General features: G+C 50.6%; 1 protein-coding gene across 1 annotated transcript in view; it reads left to right on the forward strand.

Moving 5' to 3' along the window:
- The first annotated feature begins 1,373 nt into the window (after positions 1-1,373).
- Positions 1,374-16,957, forward strand: part of BRWD3 (bromodomain and WD repeat domain containing 3) — a 68,482-nt gene continuing 52,898 nt past the window's right edge. The window contains exons 1-6 of the mRNA XM_054169379.1: positions 1,374-1,628; positions 1,743-1,801; positions 1,947-1,976; positions 2,287-2,346; positions 11,207-11,357; positions 14,215-14,313. Coding sequence (XP_054025354.1) covers positions 1,592-1,628; positions 1,743-1,801; positions 1,947-1,976; positions 2,287-2,346; positions 11,207-11,357; positions 14,215-14,313 — 436 coding nt within the window. The 5' untranslated portion in view covers positions 1,374-1,591. The remainder of the gene's footprint in view (positions 1,629-1,742; positions 1,802-1,946; positions 1,977-2,286; positions 2,347-11,206; positions 11,358-14,214; positions 14,314-16,957) is intronic.

Raw genomic sequence — 16,957 nt, forward strand, 5'->3', positions numbered from 1 at the left:
TACAGCGCTGCATTTCCTTCTGGCATAGAATTCTACTTAGCACAGAATGTCTGATGGGGACTTTCAGGGCAGGCTACAAAACATCATCTGTGGTTTCTCCTTTGCATTCCCACCACGTACGAAAAGATGAGCTTGCAGTTCTCGGTTCTGAAGACAGGTGGGAGAAACACTACCTCAAAGGACACGGAATACCGGCAGGCTCTTTCCCTAGCCGGCAGCTTGTTCGGAGAACCGCAGCTTTACACTGCCTCTCCCGCAAGAAGCAACCCTGCTGTAACCTCGGGAGGCTCCAGTGCACTGCTGGAAAGGTGGGAGAGGTGTTACTATCAGCAAGCCACTAGGCTGGCAGCCCGGTGAGGTGGCGCCTGGAGAAGTGGCACCTTTTGTCTGCTAGGGATGAGCTGATCAATGAGCCTGCCTTCAAAAGATTCCAAGAGCTACCAGGGTGGTGTCTTTCTGAAACTCATTAGCAGCTCTTAAGGGAAACGGTTTCCCCAGGGGAAGCATCTTGTGAAAGCCCCCTAAGTTTCTGCCACTTCACCAGTGAGTTGCTAATGCATATGAACTAGCAGCACTCTTCAGTGCAAGAATGTGTTGTGCCACCACTGCTGAACACGCTTTACTGAGCACAACGGCTCTTCTAAACTATGCAGACACTTCTCGAGCTGCCCAACAGCCAAGTGTTGGTATCACAGCACTTTTATCTCCACTACTTTTGTCTACATTTCATGTTGCATTAAACAATTCCACTGCCACAAATCCACTTAGCCCGTCCAGCAGCACACCACACAGCTGTTTCACAGCCGATGTACCTCCTCATGCCTTTTCCCGTAGCTAGGCCCCTCTTAATAGGAGGCAGGGGGGGTTGTGTAGCTGCTTCTCCCTTCCACCCACGCAGCCCTCTGTGTGCGCCCCTCCATGAAACCCGCTTCGGCTCTGTGCCTCCACCTGCCTGACGAGAAACTGCAGATCCCTAAACCCTGCGCTTTATTTCAAATAAAGAATTATTTCCCGGGCCTCTGTGGGTCTCCTTCTCCCAGCAGGGCAAGAGGCCGTCTCCAGGCCCTGCAGCTCCGACGCAGATGCGGAGAGGCGGGGCGGGTCGGCAGGACTGCGGGGCGGCTAGGCTCTCCTCCTCCTTCTCCTGTCACAGTGGCAGCCTGCCCGGCGGGGATGGCGCAAGGCCCAGGCAGGGCCCAGCCGCCACCTGCGCCACCCCGGCCCCGAGCCCCGGCCGGAAGTGCCTCCTCCTGCGTTTCGCCCCAGTTGCGTCACCGTCCCTCCCTTCCGGCCCACCGCTTCCGCCTCGTCCCCTCCCCGCGCCTCCCGGCGCCGCTTCCCCCTCTCGTGAAGCCGCGCACCGCCCCCGTGCGGCGGGCGGCGCGCCCTGCACCTCGCTCCGCTGCTGCCTCTCGGGCCGGAATATCTATGGGGCGAACGGCGATGCGATGAGCCCGGGCGAGAGCCGGACCGGGGCCAGCGCCGCGCACGGCCAGCTGGGCTCCCCCATGGGGGCTCGGCCGCAGTAGGAGCGGCGTCTCCCCGGGGCGCGATCTGCCACCTCCCCTCCCCCTCGGGCCTCCTGAGGAGGATGGCGACAGCGGCCGCCCCGACCCAGCTCGAAGCCGGTGGGTATCGCTGGCGGCGGGGGCTGCCCTCCGCCCCGCCGGCTACCCCCGCCCTCTCCCCTCCGCTCCGTTGTGACCGTGTCCCCTTCTTTTTCCCTCCCTGCCCCTCCGCAGAGCTCTACTACCTGATCGCCCGGTTCCTGCAGTCCGGACCCTGCAAGAAATCCGCCCAGGTGAGCGGGGAGCCGGGGGCTCCGGCCGGGCCAAGGCGGGCGGGGACGGGACGGGACAGGAGGGCGGCGGGCGGGGGAGCCGCTGCGCTGCGGGCGCCGGACTCACGTCCTTTGTGTGTTTGTCTGTGTGTCCATCTGTCCCCAGGTGCTGGTGGAGGAGCTGGAGGAGCACCAGGTAAGGCGCCTGTCCCGGCAGGACGAGGGAAGCCCTCGAGACAGGGAGGGGGGTGTCGGGGATTGCCCTGCCCGATCTAACCCAGCCCATCTCCTCCCGGGGTTCCGGGAGACCCCGCGGGAGGCGCGGGTGCCCCCCGCTGCGGGTGGCGGGTCCGAGGGTTCGCGGCGGAGGGGCTCCTCCCCGGGGCGGGCTGGCACCGGCGGGGGCTCCCCTCGCTCGACCGGGGAGAGATCGCTCCGCACGGGGCCGGCTGGGGTCTGACGGCCGTCCCCGTCTTTCCTCCCCTCTCCCCGTCTCCCTCCCGCAGCTGATCCCCCGGCGCTTGGACTGGCAGGGCAAGGAGCACCGCCGCAGCTTCGAGGACCTGGTGAGCCAAGTTTCACTCCCCGACTTCCCCGACAAGTTCCCCCCCGCCGGCCCGGCCGCCGCTCCCTTCCCACCCCCGCCCCGTCCTCCCTCACGGGGCTGCGGGCTGCGCCCCGCCGAGGCCGCGGCTGCCGCCGGGCCGCAAGGAGTGCGGAAGAGAGGGAAGGGGAGGCGCGGCCGGGCCCGGGATAGGGACACACACACAGACCGGGGCGGCGGCGGGGGCTGCTTGGTGCTGACTGACTGCGACGTGCTATTGTGGGGCCGGGAGGGTTATCTGAGGGCACGTACCGGGGCCCGGCCCGGCGAATGGCGTCGCGTCTTGCAAGCTGTAGAGCGGCGGGAGGCGATGAAAGGCTGCAGCTGATTGGCTGCGGCGCCGCGGAGGAACTGGCAGGGAGGGCAGGCTGGGCGGGGGGCGCAGGGCTCCCCCTTCGTGCCCCCCGCCGTCCTGTGAGCCCCTCACCGGCAGCCGCTTCTCCGCCGGAACCAGGGCGATTTTCCCATGGCCTGATAGGCCTCCCCCGCCCGGGGACGGTGGGGCGCTTTGATCGGCTTCTGGCAACCGTGCGGGAGCTGCCACTGTGCCCCCTCCGCCTCACGGGGCGGCAGACTGGCGGACACTTCCCCCCGTCCGGGGCTGCCTGCGATCGGGGGTGACCGGGCCTCGGCTGCCCCCCCAGCCCCGCCGTGCGGGAGTGGCAGTATGGCTAAACCCCAGCCGTCCGCCGGCCGGCCCCCGTGGGCTGGAGGAGAGGCCGCCGGGAGTGGGTTGCTGCCGTGGGCCGGCGGCGGGGGGCGGCCGGGGCTGGGCGAGCGGCTTTGGAGGTGGGGGATTACATGCCGACGTGCCGCCGGGCCCGTCGCCGGGCAGAGCTGCTGGGCTGGTTCAGGGATTCCTGGCCTGCGGCTGCAGCCTGTGCGGGAAGGCTGGGCCTGCTCTAATATCAGAGAGGGGTTTTGTTTGGTTGGTTGGTATGGTTGGTTTTGGGTTTGACTTCTATTTTTGAAAATGTAACCTCGAAACTATTAAACGCTGTGAAATATATGGAGCAGCTGCTTTTGCTGGATGCAAAGCCTACCAACATCTGTCATTGAGGAAGGTCAGCTTCCCTCGGTGCTGCCGAGAAGGGCCTGGTGCAGGGGGATGGAGGTTGTCCCTTCGCAGCCGTGGGATGTGTGTGTTCATCCTGGCCTCGCAGTGAAAGCATCTTGACTGAAAACTCGTTTGGGTTTGTTTCCAAAGGGTGCAGGTGGCCTGGTTTTCTTCCCTGGGTAGTAATGTACGGTCCTGATGTGGCACTGTGCAGTTGGAATGCTGTAGATTCACTCAGCTTTTAGACTCCTCATACACTGCATGGATGTGGCACCGCTGAAAGTTAATGCTGTAGATTCACTCAGCTTTTAGACTCCTCATACACTGCATGGATGTGGCACCGCTGAAAGTTTGTCCTTGCCTTTCCCAGCTAGCACAGTGCAGTGCTGATAGGGAATCTTGACGTGAGCGTTGCTCAAACCGTTTGGTTGGTTGCTCAAGAGTTTCCCACTTCAGCAATATTTTAGCAGCTCAGACGCAGAGGGGAGAGCTCCTCAACAGTGAGACGAGATGTTTGCACTTGCTGCTGGCTTTCCCTTTCCAACGTGTATTAAGAATTGAAGATGAATGTTGTGCTTCGTCATACCTCTTGTGGATAATTCTGGGACTGGATGTTGAGTGAGCAGACAGAGCAAGTACTGCACTCAATACATTTTAATGCTGTACAGTCTTTCAGAGAACCTGAAATCTAACTATGGCCTGTTTCAGGTTTAGCTTGTGACTACACCTGGTACCCGAGAGGAATGTGAACAGTGGCAGGATGAAATCTGGTTTCAGACATAATATACCTGATTAAAATGAGCCAAAAAAAAACCCCAGTAAAATATGCTTCCACCCCTCTTTCATCCTGTGGGGCATGAACAGCAAAGCTTCATAGCCTTTTTTTTTGTGTGTTAGATGGCACTGCCCTTTTCTTTACAACTCCAGAAACAGGAGACAAACTGTTGCAAAGTGAGGCTTGGAATTCATGGGACATTGCTACTTGTATAAAATTACCAAAATTAAGTATAGGCTTTCTTTTTCTGTCTTAAACTGATCAGCACTAAGCTGTCCTTTGAGATGGCTTCTTTATCTGGCGTTATTTAACTGTTTATCATGATTTACAGTGAGGAACAGGACTATAAATAAACCTCTGCAGCGAGGCAGGTTGATGCTGGGTAGGATGAACTGAGTTTTTCTCTCTGTTAATCCTCAGACTGAAGCTTTCACTGCTGAGGATGCTGAAGAAAGGCTTTTTTCCCTCTCATTGTCTGGGGTCTGAGGTATTTGGAATTTGGACCTTTGGTTGCATATGATTGTAGATTAACTTCCACCACTCGACTTCAGGGTCAGCTGGATGTCTGAAGGTCTTGTGTAGAACAAAGCCAGGGTTGTGACAAACACAAGTAACTCTGGCCTTTGTTTTAATTGTCTCAGTCACAAAATGAACCAAAACCAAATGATAGAAGCTAGCAGTTGGAGATACACTTGCTGTTTTGTGGTGGTGGTTTGGGTTTTTTTTCCCTAGCCCTTTCTCCTCTGTGAACACTTCCAGACAGAGCCCCAAATCCAGTTCCCGTCCCTGCCTAGTGCTGCAACTACACTGGTCAGGCAGGTCTGAGATAATGGAACTTAAGGAGAAGTTGCAAGCCCAGAGGAGGCTGGGTTCATTTATTTATTTGTCTTTGTCTTTGCTTGATACTCTTCTTTTGGCAAACCTGGGAAAACATTTCTTGCTCTCATTACTAAGGTTCCAACTGTGTTGTCCATTCTGTTTGGCTGTTCAGGTTAGTGTTGGTGTATGGTTCAGAAGATACACCAATACTCCTGCCATTGAGTAGGTAGCCTTGGAAATGATAATGGAAATAATCACCAACAAAGTGACTTGTGCCTGGGGAATGTTTGCTTCCCCTTCACTCAAATTGTTACTCAAGATCTGAAAACTCTGGAGATTTCTTTTTAATTTAGTATTTTACTTCAAATGCCTTTTATGCACAGTAGAAGAGTAACTGAAGGCACACTAACAAGGATCGTACTCAGCAAGCAAAACCACGCAGCGAATAGACACTGGCTTAGGTGCATTTGTGTTTCTTTTGTCTTTTCTGCTGATTTCTACTTCAGAGTACTTCTGTGCAACATGGGACTGCCTCTTTAGGTAATTCTCCAGGTGTACTCCAGAGAAGTTTTACTTTGTTATTAACTGCTAGTGGGCTTGAGACACAAAATGTAGCTGCAAAGGAAAGGGTCCTTGTGTTCCCTCTGAGTCGTAGAATCACAGAATGGTTAGTTTGGGAGGGACCTTTGAAGCTCCTCTAGTCTAACTTCCCCTGCAATGAGCAGGGACATCTTCAACTAGATCAGGTTGCTCAGAGCCCCATCCAACCCAGCCTGGAATGTTTCCAGGGATGGGGCTTCTACCAGCCTCTCTGGGCAACCTGAGACAGTGTCTCACCATCCTTAGCATTAAAAATGTCTTCCTTCTATCTAGTCTAAATCTCTTAATTTAAAACCATCACCTCTTGTCCTCTCACAACAGGCCTTGCCAAAAGTCTGTCCCCATCTTTCTTGCAGGCCCCTTCAGGTACTGAAAGGCCACAGTAAGGTGGCCTCACAGCCTTCTGCAGGCTGAACCTCGAACACATCCAACTTGCAAGCAGTTAGTGCTCCTATTTTAACCGCAGCAGTTCAGCGTGGAGGCAGCTGTTGCACAGGCGAGCCGAGCTGAACCAACTCACGTTATCAGAGCAGCCCCCCTTGGACTGCTGTTTGAAATTATCTTTGTTTAGTCCTGGTAAAGATGTCTGGCTCTGGGCTGATTTTTCAGGAACTTTTTGATGGGCTGTCTCTCCTGGCTCAGCCTGTTCTGTGCTGAAGATATGTCTTCATTTCAGGCAGAAGAGAAAAACCAGCTATTGTTGGGCGGTGGAGAAGCTGCATCTGTGAACGGCTGTGCTGGTATGGAACAGCTTAGGGGATTTGGCTTTGAGTTTCTGCCTTGCCCATCTGCATTGATTTAAAACTGGCTGGAGTCTGAGGTGCTGTTATTTATAGCTCTTGCCAATCCCAGCATTAGCTGTGGAGAGGTGTCACAGTTTTGTCACCACAGGAAAATGTCATCTGGTAGCACGGTAGTTCCAGCCCCTTCTCTCTGGGGCAGTGCAGTGCATAATGGCTTTTTACATCCATGTGCATTTGCATGCTGTTGACATCTTGTGCAAGGCCAGTATCTGAGCTTCCTTTTGCTGAGATTCCATACTTGAGGTCTTGAGTAATTTCCTGCTTGCTCAGCTGCCTTGGTCCTCTTGGTCTCCTCTGCTGCCTTTCAATGTAGTTGTCAATTGATTGGTAATTGATTGCTATTTTGGCAAACGAGAGAAGTGTTGTACCACTGCTCAGAGGCTAGAAATCTGCTGCACAGCTGCCAGCCTGCCACAGGGGACTGGGCATGAAGGAGCCTTCAGAGGTCTGCCTGGCTGCCTGCATTGCTTCTGACATGCGGCTTTTGTGTCAAACATAGTCTGTGCTTCGAAGCAGTGCCTCGCTGGTCTTTCCACCCAGAAGAGACTTGTCCAGAGCTATCTGGTCCCCATCCCTGGGAAGACAGGCACCGTAGAGTAGTAACCACACAAAGAGGCTTTTCCCCTTTGTTTGTTTCCTGTTTATTGAAACCTTCCTTGGAGGAGGAGTTGTCAGCAGTCCTGCCATGGGAGTGAGATTGTTTGAGGGATCGACGAGCTTCTTGCCTGTGGTCTTAGCTGGCCAGTGAAGACCTTCTGCTTGGCAGCCTTTGAGACTGCCTGGTAATACAACAGCAGAAGCATAAGGTTAGGAGTAGGGCTTTCTCCTAGCCCTGATGTGACTTCACTAATAGCTCTTTACTGGGAGCTGCTTATCACTGTAGCAACTTATTTGCATACCGGTTCAAACAATCCTGGCTGTGAGGACATTCACTCCTGGCTGTTTTTGGAGAGGGATTTTTAAAGAGAAGGAATTCACTTCACCAAAATTTGGAGGTCTTCATACCTGAGACCTGTGTGAGGTCTTCATACCTAAGACCTGTGTGGTTATTGTGTCAGAACTCTTCTGCAGTACTGTGGCTTTCTTGTGCTCTCACATTGTAAGCTTTGCAGAGTTTTTCACATCTTAAGGCAACAAAACCTTGTCCCAGGGTGCAGAACTTGTTCTCACTTAGCACATTTTCAGCCCTTCTGCATTATTGTAACACTCTCTTTCAAAAGCTTTTGTTAAGCATGGTTTGGGCCTCTGTTGTTTGTCAAGAATGTCTCTAATTTTCTAATGATTCTCTAAAACATCTCTAATGCATTTGAGGAGGTGACAGTGTCCTTGCCCTTGTTTAATTTGGCTGTGTGGAGCTTGGAGTAGCATATAGTAAGAGGTGTGGCTCTAACTGATCCTAAGTTTTGCCTCTTTCCATCCTCTCTTTAATGAAAACCTGAGTTGGGAGTCTTTGTTTTTCTCACCTGGGTGCCTGCAGCTTCACATTTTGGACATATGCTCGAAATCCATTGGCAGCTATCTCAGACAGAGGTGAAAGGAAGGATTTTTGTTTCAGGTTCTTTAGGGAACCTGAAAATAGAACTGCTGGGTTTGCTCTGGGCTGTGGTTGGAGCATTTTATCTGGAATTTATTATGGAACAAAATCTCCAGGAGAATTTGCTGCTGTTGCTGCCTGCCTATGGAATTGTTTGGTAACAACAGCAGTGATAATATTCAGAGCAAGGGCCACTTAATTTGGGCTGTTTTGGCTTGCTGAAACATGAAAATATGCAGGGAGAGAAGTGTGTTAGAGCCTTTCTTCGGTGGTGTGGCCTCTTCTGATTGCAGGTGGCAAATCTGGTGAGGAAAGTGTGTTAATAAAGCAAATGGTCGCTTTGCTGCAGGGCCTGCTCTGTGCAGTATGCTCCATGTTAAATGGCACTTAGAGAAGTTTACAGCCTGATAAAAGTCTGCACTAAAATCTGGATGCTTCAGCTGATGCTCACTTCCCTTGCTATTTGTTTATAAAACTGTGACTTACTCTGCAGATCTTTAAGCCAAGCCACCAAGTCCCTTTCTGAAGTGTCTGAGGAGAGTTAACCAGCACTGCCTGTCCAGTAACTTGAGCTGTGTCTCCACAGTAGGATGTTTGCTGCCAGGCTTAATTCAGCACCTCTCTCTCAACACAGGATAACAGCAATGCTTCCAAAACACTGTGCTCCTGAGTGAAAAGAGAGCATTTTGCTGCACTGCACTAGGAGAATGGCTTGGACTTCCTGGGAAATATCTGTTTCCAGAGACAGTGCATTGGTTTGGGCTTTTTCCCTACCCTAGAAGTAAAATTCCAGAGCTTCTAGCTTGGTTACTCTTCTTACACTTTTCATCCTGGGCTTAATAAATTGCTAGAATTGGCAGCTGCTGACTGAGGAACATGTTACTAATTATCAGAAATGTGTGGGGAAGAAAGATTCATACTCCTGTGTTATTAAATTGCAACTTCTCTCTTTGGAATTGCCTTTGTTGCAGATCTTTTCAGGCCCTTTACATACATGGGAGGATAGCACAGGATCATGAAGTACTTGGTAGCAATAAGCCTCTTGTAATATTAGCACCAGACATGGTGGAGTTAGATAATGGTTGGACTTGATCTTAAAGGTCTTTTCCAACAACAACAAAAAACCCCAAGTATGAGTCTGTTTCAGGAATGAGTTAGGAACAATAGGCAAATACAGAAGGTCAGATAATGCTTTGATCTCCTTTTGACTTCTGTTGTATCACATAATTTACAATGGAAGACAGTTTGTGCTTGGGTGCTTCACTGGCTGTACAGTTGGGGAGCTACCAACGTTGGAGTTCTATGATCTGGGAGGGAAAAAAAAGACAGACTGGCTGGAGAATGCAGTTTTGGTGCAAGAGAGCTTTCAGAGAGTCATCCCTTGATGCTCACAGTGTGAAAAGCCATGCCTGGGACCATGGTAATGCAATCAGCAGGTTTACCTTTCGGTCAGAGATCAGATTCTTCTGCTTCCATCAAATGCCAGAGCCAGATGTGGAACAGGCAGTGACTGAAAGGCTGTGTGGAGAAGCCTGTGTCCCTTCTGTGAAGGTTCCAGTCAGACTGGAGGAGTTTTGGTTGGGTTTGGTTAGCTGATTGGTACACACCAGTAGAAAAGCCTTTCCTGGTTGGTTCTTTTTTGGTTAAAGTCTTGTCTGTGGGCTGGTGCTGCTCCTGTTGGTAGTGCAGGTGACTGGATTATACAACACATGAGTCAGTGTGGAGGGCCCCACAGCACCACTGCAGTTGCCCAATTAGGATAGATGCTTTCCCAGTGACATGTAGTCATCATCTGTTTGATGACAGCGTTCTGCCAACCCCATTTTGGCAGCAGGTCTGAGTCAAGCACTTACCTTCTCCTCCTGTCTGATGTGTGTGCTGGGGCAGGGGCTGGCCATATCCCTGGGGTTCTGGGGAGGTGGGATGATGATGAGGTACAATTGGTTCTGTACCTTGCTTTCCACCATCTCTGATGCTTCTCTGAATCACAGCTTTGCTCTCCTTGGCAGAAAACCTTTTCCTTCTTCTGTCAGTGTTGCTAGCCAGCCAGGGGAGCTGAAGTAGTTTCTTCCCTCTGCTGGTCATGGCTTTAGCCAATCTGGGAAATCATTCTGGCTCCCAGGAGGGAGCTGCCCTGTCAGTGTCACCAATGTTGACCTGTGGCTGAGCACATTTGAAGCAGTCATGTAGGAGAGAGGGGTATGAGCAGGCATGTGCCTGCTGTTACTCCTTTGCAGTGAGCACTGTTGTGGCCCTTTAGGTCAGCTTTAGAATTACTTGGCATTAGTTTATGGCTTGGTGAAACAAAGAAAGAAACCCTGGTTTGTGACTACCTATTTCTTCATGATATTGCAACAGAGACAAAAGGTGTAAATAATGCTAATAAGCTGGAGTTGCTTGGGGTTTTTTCCCTCCTCAATCACAGGTATGTAAGAGCTGAGGGACTTGTTACTGTTGATCTTTAAAAAGGAGATGGATGGAGCTGCATGTCCTGCAGTGAAGCAGCTAAACAAACTCTGGTGTGGAGTGTCACAAACTCCACACCAGAGCTTATTCCCTCAGTAGATGCAGAAGAAGTCAGGCAAGTACAGGACACTCTGGATAATGAGATAGAGGTTAATTGCTGTTTGAACAGAGTGTTGGAGAAGCTCTTGTCTCTCCATGAAAAACAGCCTCTGTCTAAAGGGGGGAGAAGAAGGTTTTCCAGAGATGACAAAACAGAAGCAGAGCCTGCACACGTGGGTCTTACAGATCCTTGTTCCCAGTGGCTAAGAACAGTAGGCTACATGTGGCTTTGAGGATGAATTTAAGGTTTTCAGGCTTTAGCTCATGTGCTCCTTACAGTAACAGGAGTGTCTGGCAAGGGTTTTTCAGCTAAGCAAGAAATGCTGTGTGTGAAAAGAATGAACTGAGGGGTAAAAAACCACTTTAAAGAGTCTCCAGGCAGTACTTTTGGTCAGAGTACTGCAGTGGGAGCTTTGAGTTTCAGGGATTTGTGTTTGTTGGTAAGGGATATCCCAGAGTACAACAAAACCTACGACCACCTGGAGTTTCTGGTCTTTCTCAACACTCCCTGTCACTTTGATTGTACCCAAACTATCTTCTGAGGGGGGCTTCAGGGGTCCTAGGCTTGATTTCAGTGACTTCAACACTTGCAGATGAAACAAAGAAAGAAGTACCAGTAGGAGCAAGGCTAAAACCACACTCAAACTTCTGTGTTATTTATGTGTTTAGGTGGCTGTCAATGCACACATCCCTCCAGATTATCTCCTTAGGATCTGTGAGAGACTTGGACCCCTTCTAGACAAGGAGATCCCCCAGAGTGTCCTCGGTGTTCAGACTTTGCTCGGCGTTGGCCGCCAGTCTCTCCTGAGGGCAGCAAAAGGTAAGAGTCTCAACTGCTCTGCAACTGAATTGGATTTGGACAGTCAACCCCGCTGTGTGTTTCAACATTGTGCTACCTGTGTGTGTTTGCATGAACCCTGGGTCATGTCCTGTGCTTAGCAGCAGCATTCACAGAATCCCACAGCATGTTCGGGGCTGGAAGGGACCTCGAGAGGTCATCCGGTCCAACCCCCCACCTCAGAGCAGGAGCACCCAGGGCAGGTCACACAGGAACACATCCAGGCAGGTTTTGAATATCTCCTGAGAGGGAAACCCCACAACCCCCCTCAGGGCAGCCTGTGCCAGTGTTCTGTCACCCTCACAGGGAAAAGATGTTTCCTCCTGCTTCCATGGAACTTCCTATTCCTCACCTTCCACCACTGCCCCTTGTGCTGTCATTGAGCATCCCCCAGCAGAGCCTGGCTCCAGCCTCTGGGCACTCACCCTGCACATCTTTACAAACATTGATGGGGTCACCCCTTAGTCTCCTCCTCTCCAGGCTACAGAGCCCCAGCTCCCTCAGTCTCTCCTCATAAGGGAGATGTTCCACTCCCTTCATCATTTTGTGGCTCTTGCTGCAGCCTTGCTAGCATGCAGTTGCTGCTGGCTCTGGAGCACACCTTTCTTTGGTTGAAAACACCATTTTCAGCAGTTCTTGCCTGTAGTTGCCTGAATGTGTTACTTGCTTCCTCTGCCTCCCCTCCCCAGCACTCTGGTGTTTGTGTAAATGAGGTGATGAGCTGCATTAGAGATTTGATCCATCTGAAATGCAGCCATTCTTTCATTTACACCTGCCTGGCTCTAGAAGAGCCCAGCAGTTTATATATTATGCTGGGCTGTTTTTCAGGCTAATTCATTCCATTTGTTCCATTATTTGATTCCCTGGCTGTGCAGGCAGCTTGAAGGGCAGGCTGGGATTTGGGGCAGCATTTAGAGGATGGTAGGAGGTGAGACTGATTGTTCTGTGATTCTCCTGCTTGTCCTTGCTTGAAAGTTAGTTTGAACACAAGCCCCTGTGCCTTTCATGAGTAAAGCCCCAGCCCTGTTCCTTTTGAAAGCCTGCTCTGCTTGAGATAATGATCCCGAGAGTGCAGGTTTGTGTTACAGCTAACTAGATCTGAGAGCCATCTGCTATTGAAGAGAGTGGTTCCTCCCTTCCCTCCTCACTCCATGTCCCTGCCTCTTCTTCCCTGTCAGAGCCAGAACTTATTTGATCCTGTGATGTGCTGATTCAGAGAGCTAATATGTTGCAAAATGTGTTACTGCCCTTGTAGCGAATGAAATTAGCTCGGGGAAGGATGGGAGTGCTGGAGGTGACACGGGAGAGGAGCAGGGATGGGAGAGCAGGACCTTCCTGTTTCTGTGGCAGCTGAGCATTTAATTTACCACATCCTATGAAGTCACCCTCTGATGCTAACCGGGCCTGTGGCATTCTGCTGATGCACCGGGCATCACCTGGAGGGATGTGCCACTGGCAACCACTGCTCCTTCCGCAGAGTTTTGGGGCTGAGTCTTGTTTTGCCTGGAATTGGCAAGAGAAAGTCAGCTTTTCAAGGAAGTCTGCGGAGAAACAGCCCTTCACTTCACACTCAGGATTCAGCTGAGAAGAAAACAGCAGCAAAATACAAAGAAGACAAACAATTTTGGTGCAGGGAACCAGAAGTTTCTCAGGTGAATTAGGGAACAGAGGCTAGATTAATCACTGAGAGATGTAGTGCTTCCTAAACCATGTGATAAATTTACTGCAAAGAGGTTCCTGCTAGATTTATGGTGGAGTTTCTTCACCTTCAGAGGAAGGTGCTGTGACATTGTGCTACTTGGTGTGGAAATAGCACTCAGTAATACCATCAAGCCTGCTTCACAGTTGACAGAGTGGATTTTTGTTCCTTCTAGTTGTGCATCAGGGTGAAGTTTCCATTTACCATCAGTATTTAAGGCTATTTTCATCTATTTTAGGAAGTCTGAGTGCTATTTTTAATGTGCATCATTGTGGCACCCTGTGGCACACTTTGGGTCTCAAGCAGGAAGGTGCTTTCGGGGGTCTCTTTGGGTCACGTAAGCTCCTGCACTTCATATTGGGAGCCTTAAAGGGTGATGCACAGACCCACCAATCTGTGGCACTCTCCTTCTGTTTCAGTCCTTACTCATTGTGGAAGCTCATTTCTCTCCTTTCCAGATGGCCAGAAATGGAAGAAATCCAGGTCTAATTTCTGAGGCACTCTGAACAGTCTCAGAAAAATCACTATTGTTCTAGAGAGAAGGCTCTCTGCAGCCAGTTGGCAGCAGATAGCTGGAGAGGCTTTAAAGAGACTGCATTAAACAAAAATAATCCAAAAACCCAGCCCAACACAATTTTTCTTGGGGGGGTTGGGGGCAAAGGAGAATCTGAAAGGAGGGCATATTGCCACCAATTGCAGGAAAACAGATTTTATTGAGGCAAGACCAAAAAAATCATCTCACTGCTCTCACTTGGAGGGAGCAAATGTGTGCCTGTGTGCCTGTTCTCAGCAGTACAGCTCATAAGAGTGTTGGGACTCAAAAAAAGGACCCAAGTTTGGTCTTGCTTCCATACAAAGTGCACCCACTTTTTGAATTCTCTTGTTCTGTCCATCAGTTTTGACTCCTCACTCGGCAAAAAGAGAAGCTGAACCCATCCCCAGCCCTCCTGCTCAGGAGCTGGAAAGCAGAGTAGCAACTCTCAGGAGCTCAGGAACACTCTGACAAACTGTTTAAAAAGGCAGATCTTACTTTGGGCTGCTGGGAGTGGGTGCTTGATGCTCTTGGTTTTGAAGAGCAGAGGAGCTGGAGCTGGTTTGGCTGCTTGTTTCAGTAACCTGCTGTTAATCTTCCTGGCGCAGACTTCAGGCACACGCTATGGAAGGGATCTGCGTTTGCAGCCCTGCACAGAGGCCGACCTCCAGAACTACCTGTGAACTATGGGAAGCCACCAAACGTGGGTGAGTCTTGCCACATACCTGAGGTGGTTTGTTTCCTTTGGTGTTTTTATTGCTGCTCCAGCTGAAAGGTACTGATGTGAAACGCTGCTGTGGGGTTGTGCTGATGGCTTTTGGGGCATTTCAGCGTGTGTCAGGCTGAAGGGAAAAGAAAGGTTTCTCACTGCCCACAGAATAACCCTCTTTGGATTGTCCAGGCTTGCATCTTCCAGGCCATGTGTACACACCTTACAGCATTGTGGCCATGTGGGAAAGCTTTCCTGTTTGGAGGGCAGCTTGCTGGAGTACTTCTTTTTGTGATACACCACTACATAAAATTATAGAATCATTTTGGTTGGAAAAGGCCTTCCAAATCATGGAGTCCAACCATCCTCTGACACTACCAAGTCTGGGGCTAAACCAAATTATCATAGAGTTGTTAGGGTTGGAAGGGACCTCAAGGATCATCCAGTTCCAACCCCCCCCGCCATGGGCAGGGACACCTCACACTAGATCAGGTTGCCATGTCCCTTGGCATCACATCTCTGCATGTTTTAAACACCCCCAGGGACAGGGATTCAGCACCTCTGGGGAGTCAGTTCCAGTCTTTGAGAATCCTTTCAGTGAATAATTTTCTTCTAATAATCCAACTTAAACCTCCCCTGGTGCAACCTGAGGCCATTTCCTCTCATCCTGTAACTTGTTATGGCCAACACCCCCCTCACTGCACCCCCCTTTCATTGGGTTGTAGAAAGTGAGAAGGTCTCCCCTCAAGCTCTTTTTTTCCAGACTAAACAACCCCATTTCCCTCAGCTGCTCTTCACCAGACCTGATCTCCAGACCCTTCACCACATTCATTGCCCTTCTCGGGACCCTCTGCAGCACCTCAATGTCTTTCTTGTTGTGAGGGCCCCAGGAGATGCTTATAAGAGGGAATGGGCATGGAGACAATCTTTTCCTTCAGGAATCTGACCAGAACAAAGAGCCTGGTTCCCAGGGAACTTTTTTTTTTGCCTGAAGAATTCCTTTGAGTTTGATTATGACAGAAACCAGACTGCTTGCAACACCCTTCTGCAAAAAGGAAATAATCAGCAGACCAGCATTTGTGTTGCTTCACTTTCAGTTGTCCACACAGATAAAGAACTCCTATGAAACTCAGGTCTGTGGAGGCCTTCAGCTTACAGATCATCAAAGAGCTGAAGCTTGTTTTGCTTGAGTTGGAAAGTATTTCCCTTGTATGGCCTGAACTTTCATTAACTGCTTTTATAGCAAACAAATTAGATTCTTGCAGGCACAAATGTAAGTCCTGTTGGGTCCTGGTTGGGTTTTTATTAGGGTATTTTATCTGAATCTGCCCTGTGTTTGTGCAACTGGAGAGCCCTTCCTGGTTGGTTAAGGAATGCATCATGTGAGGATGATGATGATGACACTCTGCTCTTTTCCACCATATGCTTCTGTGCTTTCTCATTGCTCAAAAATTCATCTTTGTCAGACACCAAATGTCAAAGCCTGGGCTGTTTGTGGTTGAGATTGATAGGGTGCTTTGCATGAGCCCTGAGGTGTGCTGACAGCAGTGTGATGGAGTAACCCAGGTTAAATGTGGATCTTCTGTATGTAAAAGGAGTGGCTGTGTGCCTGCACCAGAGCATGGGGAGCTGTTGAATTGGTACTGCAGAGAAAGGCTTGGAGGTGCTGGTGGTGCCCAGAAGGCCATTTGTGTCCTGGGCTGCATCTTTGGCAGTGTGGGCAGCAGATGGAGGCAGAGGATGCTGCCCCACTGCAGCACTCTGCTGAGAACCCCCCTGCAGTGCTGGGGCCAGCTCTGGAGTCCTCAGCAGAGACATGGCCCTGTTGGGGCAGGACCAGAGAAGGCCACAGAAATGATGCAAAGACTGGAAGTCCTCTGCTGTGAAGACAGGCTGAGAGAGTTGGGGTTGTTCAGCCTGAAGAGAAGGTTCTGGGGGGACCTGCTTGTGGCCTTTCAGGGGGCCTGTAGGAAAGATGGGGATGGACTTTTAGCAAGGGCCTGTTGTGGCAGAACAAGGAGTGATGGTTTGAAACTAAAAGAGGGGAGATTTAGACTAGATGTAAGAATGTTTTTACCCTGAAGGTGGTGGGACACTGTCCCAGGACAGCTAGAGAAGTGGTAGATGCCCCATCCCTGGAAGCATTCCAGGTCAGGTTGTTTGGGGCTCTGAGCATCCTGCTTGAGTTGAGGATGTCCCTGCTGACTGCAGAGGGGTTGGCCTAGATGACCTTTGGAGGTCCCTTCCAACCCAAACCATTCTCTGATTCTCTCCTTCTGCTTTTGGCAGATAATTTGAGTCATGCTGAGGACCTCCAAAAGAGAAAACCATTTGCATATAGTAAAACTACTTCCAGTTCCTAATATCTGATATAAATATAGATACAATGATTATTTCTGTGCATGTCTGTGTGTTTATTCCTCTAGGCTGGCTCTGCAGTTCCTTTATTGCTAGAGCTTGGGCTGATGGATTGCAAACCCCCCCAGATACACTCAGCTTCTGTAGGTGCATTTCTATAAGGCCTCTTGGATCAGTTCTTTAAGGTCTCTTCCAACCCAGCCCAATCTATGAATTTGTCATTCCAGTGTGACTAAGGTCTGTGCTGCTGGCTTGGGGACTGTGTAGTGACACAGACACCAGCA

Source organism: Dryobates pubescens, chromosome 18 (genome assembly GCF_014839835.1).
Source record: "Dryobates pubescens isolate bDryPub1 chromosome 18, bDryPub1.pri, whole genome shotgun sequence".
Lineage (NCBI taxonomy): Eukaryota > Metazoa > Chordata > Aves > Piciformes > Picidae > Dryobates > Dryobates pubescens.